At 43.5% G+C, this 5,378-nt stretch overlaps 1 protein-coding gene across 5 annotated transcripts; it reads right to left on the minus strand.

Annotated features, from left to right (window-relative positions):
• Window positions 1–2,306: 2,306 nt before the first annotated feature.
• On the minus strand, window positions 2,307–5,029 carry LOC147621482 (uncharacterized). Of its 5 annotated transcripts, none has more exons than XM_086824229.1 (6): window positions 4,873–5,026; window positions 4,395–4,522; window positions 3,543–3,700; window positions 3,297–3,381; window positions 3,071–3,183; window positions 2,307–2,968 (listed from the first exon to the last, which is right to left on the minus strand). In XM_086824229.1, the coding sequence occupies exons 2-6, from the start codon at window positions 4,503–4,505 to the stop codon at window positions 2,884–2,886; spliced, it is 552 nt and encodes a 183-aa protein (XP_086680355.1). In that variant the 5' UTR covers window positions 4,506–4,522; window positions 4,873–5,026; the 3' UTR covers window positions 2,307–2,883. The 5 variants fall into 5 exon arrangements, with proteins under 5 accessions (XP_086680355.1, XP_086680354.1, XP_086680357.1 ...); XM_086824228.1 differs by having other exon boundaries at window positions 3,071–3,186; XM_086824231.1 differs by lacking the exon at window positions 4,395–4,522 and having other exon boundaries at window positions 4,873–5,029.
• Between the last annotated feature and the right edge of the window lie 349 nt (window positions 5,030–5,378).

The raw sequence follows: 5,378 nt of genomic DNA on the forward strand, positions 1-5,378 counted from the left end.
TGGTATTGGAGCCGTGCTTTGGCAAGACGTCCTTTCAGAGCAGGAAGCTTCATGGGCTGAGCTGAATTATTTTACATATGATCCGAAGTAATCAGTGGTTGTACATCCCTTGTGCAAGTGATTCCATTATTTGCTTGGGTCCAAGTTTCCAATCAAGATAGATCATCTGGTTTTGAGATAACTCCAGATGCAATCACAACAGGACAAGTCTGCCAGCAACTCAGGTGGTGGCATTTTCTCCCTGAGTTCAAGTTTGAGATCGAGCACAATCCAAGCTGGGAGAATGTGGTTGTGGACACTTTGTGCAAGCACTGCCATGTTGATTCAGCATCAATTTGCCTTGAAATCTGCTCGCTTCTATGAAGGAGCAGTACTTCAGATCTGAACTTTTCTGCCAAAAATACTCTATACTTGTAGGGCATTAGTACCAGTTATTCTCTCCATGACAATTGGTTTTATTCCTAGTGATGGCTTTGTTTCCTGAAAGGAGGGCAAGCGAAAGCTCTTCTTCAGGACACACATGATGTGGCATCAGCAGGGCGTAGACGAAAGTGTCCCCACTTTGGAGAAGCTGATGATGTATTTCTTTTAAAGAACATGAACAAGTTTGTGGGTTTCTGCCAGGATTGCTAAAAGTCCAAACCGCAAAATAGGAAACGTGAAAATCTTCTCCAAGCATTCCCATTCTAGAGACACCATGGGAGGTGATTGGATTTGCCAAAGAGGCGGTTCCAAAACAACACCAGCTTCATGGTCATTGACAAGTTCTGTAAACAACGACAAAATCCACTCACTTCTATTAAGGTGCAGTACTTTTGATCTGGACTCTTCTGCCAACCATACTTCATGCTTGTAGGGCTTTAGTACCAATTATTCTCTCCATGACAAATGGTTTTACTTTTAGGGACAGAAAAGGAGGGCAAGCCAAAGCTCTTCTTCTTCTTCAAAGGGGGCACATGATGCGCCATCAGCAGGGCACAGAGGCAAGTGTCCTACTTTGGAGAAGCTGATGAGGCATTTCTTTTGGCCTCACGTGAAGGATGTGAACAAGTTTGTGTGTTTGTGCCAGGATTGCAAGAATTCTAAAGTCCAAAATAGGAAGTGTGGGGATCTTCTCCAAGCATTGCCCATTCTAGAGATGCCTTGGAAGGTAATTGGATTTGCCCAAGAGGAGGTTCCAAGACAACACCAACTTCAGGTCAAAAAGCATATTCTTTGAGCCCAGTAGAAGCAAGCAGAGGCGGTAGATTAGCATTGCTGGAGAGTCAGTTTTAAGCTTGGTAACTACTGGGTGCAACTCAAGGTCCACAAAACTTAAGCAGTTACGTAAAGCAGCTTCTATGCCAGCTCCCAAGAAAAAAGACCTGTTTAGGATTGTGGTGAAGCTCAGTGAAAACTCGATCTTTCAGCTCATTGGAAGATACACCACACCTTTCATGTCAGTTACATCTCTACCTAACATGGGCATGATCTAGCCAGCCCAAACTAGAAATGGTGGATGCTGCAGGTCTTCCAGAGGCTTTAACCACTCAGCAGGTTGTTCTTCACCAGCATATGACAGGGACTAAGAGATGTGAGGTGCAACTCTTGCTCAATTCAAGGGACTTAAAAATGCAGCACTGGGCAGTACGGATGGATGAGTCTGCGCTCCACTAGCGGACACTCCCTCTTCTCTAAGCTTACCAAGAGGCTATGCAACTAACAGCTGCAGCTCTAGCGGGGGAAAAGTGATGTGTATGGGCAGTCTGGGCAATTCTGGACCATCTGAGTAGGTTGGATGAGTGACTAGACATGTGGATAGGCCCTGTGCCAGGTGGATCAATCACATGGGCACACCGGCAGAGCAGTTAGACCAGCCAGCAGATTAGTCGGACCAGTCCGTAACCAATATGAAGCTGCCAAACCTGCATTTTTGAAAGCATCGTTAGCCTATAGATAGGCTGCCCAGCCCAGATCGTAATCATCAGTCCCAGATCTTTCCTGTATTCAGATCGTAGAAGCCCCATAGACATAGTTCACTACTCTCTCTCTCTCTCTCTCTCTCTCTCCGTCTGTGTGACACCATAGGGAGGCACCATCATGAGAGGTGGACATCTCAGCACTTTACTCTGCCATGGAAATTTGAGCTCTCCATGTCCATTATTGCATTGTACACATAGGGACCTACATAGACCCTTTTTGGTCTTTAATAAACGTTAATAAAATCTCTCTCTCTCTCTCTCTCTCTCTCTCTCTCTCTCTCTCTCTCTCATAATTTGGCCACAACAGTCCCATGTGCAAAACTACCTTCAATCTGAACCCTGTAATTATTCAGCAGAAATATGAATACTTTCTATTGCAAATCTCTTCCTTGCAGAGTGTGTGATTATTTCTCTGTGCAGTCACATGTTTACAGAAGTAGGCTTACATACACCATGAAAATATTGGTTGACAACCGTTGCTCTCATGAACTCAGGCAAAGTTATCACTAAGTTTGACATGTTTTACCTTGCAATCCACTTGAGCTCAGCACAAGTGTTGTGTCCAACTGGAGCAACATTTTTTACGCCAATATGGACTGGCCATTCCCGTAGGGCTTCCCACTTCAGGTAGCCGGCTAGTTGTCCACATTGCACAGAAGCAACCTGATGCAAAGACCTAAAAGCATGGATCTTGGAAGCAAAACTATGCAGTCCCAACATTTCTCCAGGCCTTAGTCTTGCCTAGGGAGTAGGAATTCCATGAAGAAGCCAGACTCACACACCAAACCCAGCTTCTCCAATCAAAATATGAAAGTATTAAGAATCATCTCGTCAAAATTTCTGCTCCTTTGGGCTACATAATTTTGTGAATTCCAATTTAATCGGTCTATCAATGTAACATCAGATTATCTTTGGTCTATATTCAATGTCTTGTATTATGTGAAAGCATCATCACTCCTCCACCAATTTGATCATATGCCCTTATGACCTGGGTATCTATTACGTAACTGAAAGCAAAAAGACATTTGGATGAAGTTCACAATACACATATCTTCAAAATATATACACTTCTGTATCATTCAAGCATTGAAATATAGTTGTTTACCCACCATTTGAAACTGAGTTTATTTCTAAACTCCTCGAGGACACAATGTTGTAAAAGGGTCCATGAGAAAGAGGATTGGGAGAATGAGAAAATGGCTAAACTAGTAATCTTGAGTTGCTGCTGAATGCATAAAACATGTCCCATTAATTGAGCTTCAATTGAAGAAATGTCTCCTTGCAGTTCTGTAAATATGTCAACTCAGACATAAGGGGAGGTGGGTTTTAAATTACCTTCTCTTTACTATCTTCTTTCTCCCCTAAATTCAAGTCTTTCATCTGCTGGTCCACAGTCACAAACCCAGTCTCTGCAACAAACCTACGATAAGACACATGATGGTCGTTAATGTGAACACTAAGACAAGCAATGACTGTACAAAAGGTAGCTTTACCTGCCAATTTTACCTCCCGTTTTCCATCTTCAACAGCAACAAAAAATTCTCACAATGATAAGAGGACGTAAGGATGTAAGATGATTACCAGCTGAGCAAAGCGAACAGTGTTCCAGCCAGACCAATCAGGAGAATCACATGGCCAAGCAGTGCCAGATTGGTGGACCCTAATGCAACCCATAAAAGTGCACCCAGAGATACTGCCAGTGCTAGCATTACAACCTTCCATGCCACCCAAGTTGGTGCCTGTCATGCGCAAGAGAGAAAAAGTATCATGAGGCTAGGAATGACCCTTGAAAGAAAAAATCGCACTATACATGACATTTTTCTGGCATGATACTTAAGTGTGCCTTCTGACAACATACATATCATGAAATGGCACTGAACATATGGATTGCTGATGAGCCCATGCATATCAATTTTTTAATTACACCAGATATATTTGTGTGCACCATGCATATCAAACTGCCAATGATACCTTACATATTAAATTGTTGTCACACCATACATATGAAAAGGCGAGCTTCTAGACAAGATAAACAAGAAAAGTCATCTTGGAATATTACAAATCCAGTAGGTAGATCTTGCTGTCTAAAGAATACAAATCAAACAAAAAGCACTGCGAGGGAGCATGATGAATGCATGATTGCCGATGCTGGGAGGGAGGCGAGGTGAGTCTTTTGACATGCTTAATCTTTGGGAAGGATGGGCCTTTGACATGATACATGGGATGGGTCTTTTGGTATAATACATTTGAGGAATTGGTAATCCATGATGCATCTATCATGATCTTGAAGTGTGAGAAATTGGGTAATCCATGATGGGTCTATCATGATCTTGAAAGCAAATCCAGCCATGCGACCCACTCCACTTTCTACGCCGAGAAAAACTCGTATAATTTTTATACACTAGCACTGAAGAATATTTCTACCGAGCTTACCTGGTGCAGGTGTATTTTATTACAAGCCACATCAATTGAGCTGTCCCCATAAGGACTGGGTAATCTTTTCCCCCTCAGGAAATGGGGAGCCGTGCAATTCTTGCTCCCCATTCTCTAGCCCTTCAACTCTGGTACATAAATGGTGTTTCCAGTGTCAGGAAGCATATATGGTGGCATGACAGAGGTGTGGCACGATCCATGTTTTGTCATGATGGCATATGAACATATCAACACATGATAGAATACAATATCACGATATGATGGTAGAATGACAGAGTGATGGGTCTTTGGCATGATGCATGGATCTTTTGATGGAACGCCATAAAAACAGGTCAACATATGATAGAATGCCAATGGCCGTGTTTCCTAGGGTTAGGAACAACATGCTGTGCATGATTAAAAACATATGCGGGCATCTTGAAATGCTACAGATGACGAACTGTAAATCAAAAAGCTGAAATTTATTTGGTGGCCTTACATTGACGCCTGGGGCCAGGGTCCCGATGAGCAGCGCTTGGGTTGTGTCCACCTTCGCTTCTGTCACCATACTTAACTTATGGCTAAACACATCGTCGAAAAGGTTTAGGTTTTCACTTTTTGATTGAGAGAGTGTGTATATGCCAAAGACCTCTAGACCAATGAAAAGAGTGATTATTACTACGTGTGGACGTGTGTGAGAGACGACATGCGTGAGTGGCCTTTTACTCCACGCGTGTGGGGTGCGTGCCCCCATACGTCGGACGGGGTGACGACCAAGGCATGCATGCACACTTGGGACCCAAATAGAGAATGCTTGGGCGCAGGAAGTGACAGAATATGCTGGGGCTGGGGGATTGGGGGCTGGAGAACTCTGAGGAAATGGAGTGATTGTGGAAGCAAGAAGGCAATGGGGAGATGGAGAGAAAGAAATCATTGCCTGATTGGGTGGCGGGCGAGACTCAATGTGTAGATGCAACGGGTCGAGATGAGAGAACGCAAGGTATG

Source organism: Cibotium barometz, chromosome 30 (assembly GCF_041138505.1).
Source record: "Cibotium barometz isolate CiBa-2024 chromosome 30, ASM4113850v1, whole genome shotgun sequence".
NCBI lineage: Eukaryota > Viridiplantae > Streptophyta > Polypodiopsida > Cyatheales > Cibotiaceae > Cibotium > Cibotium barometz.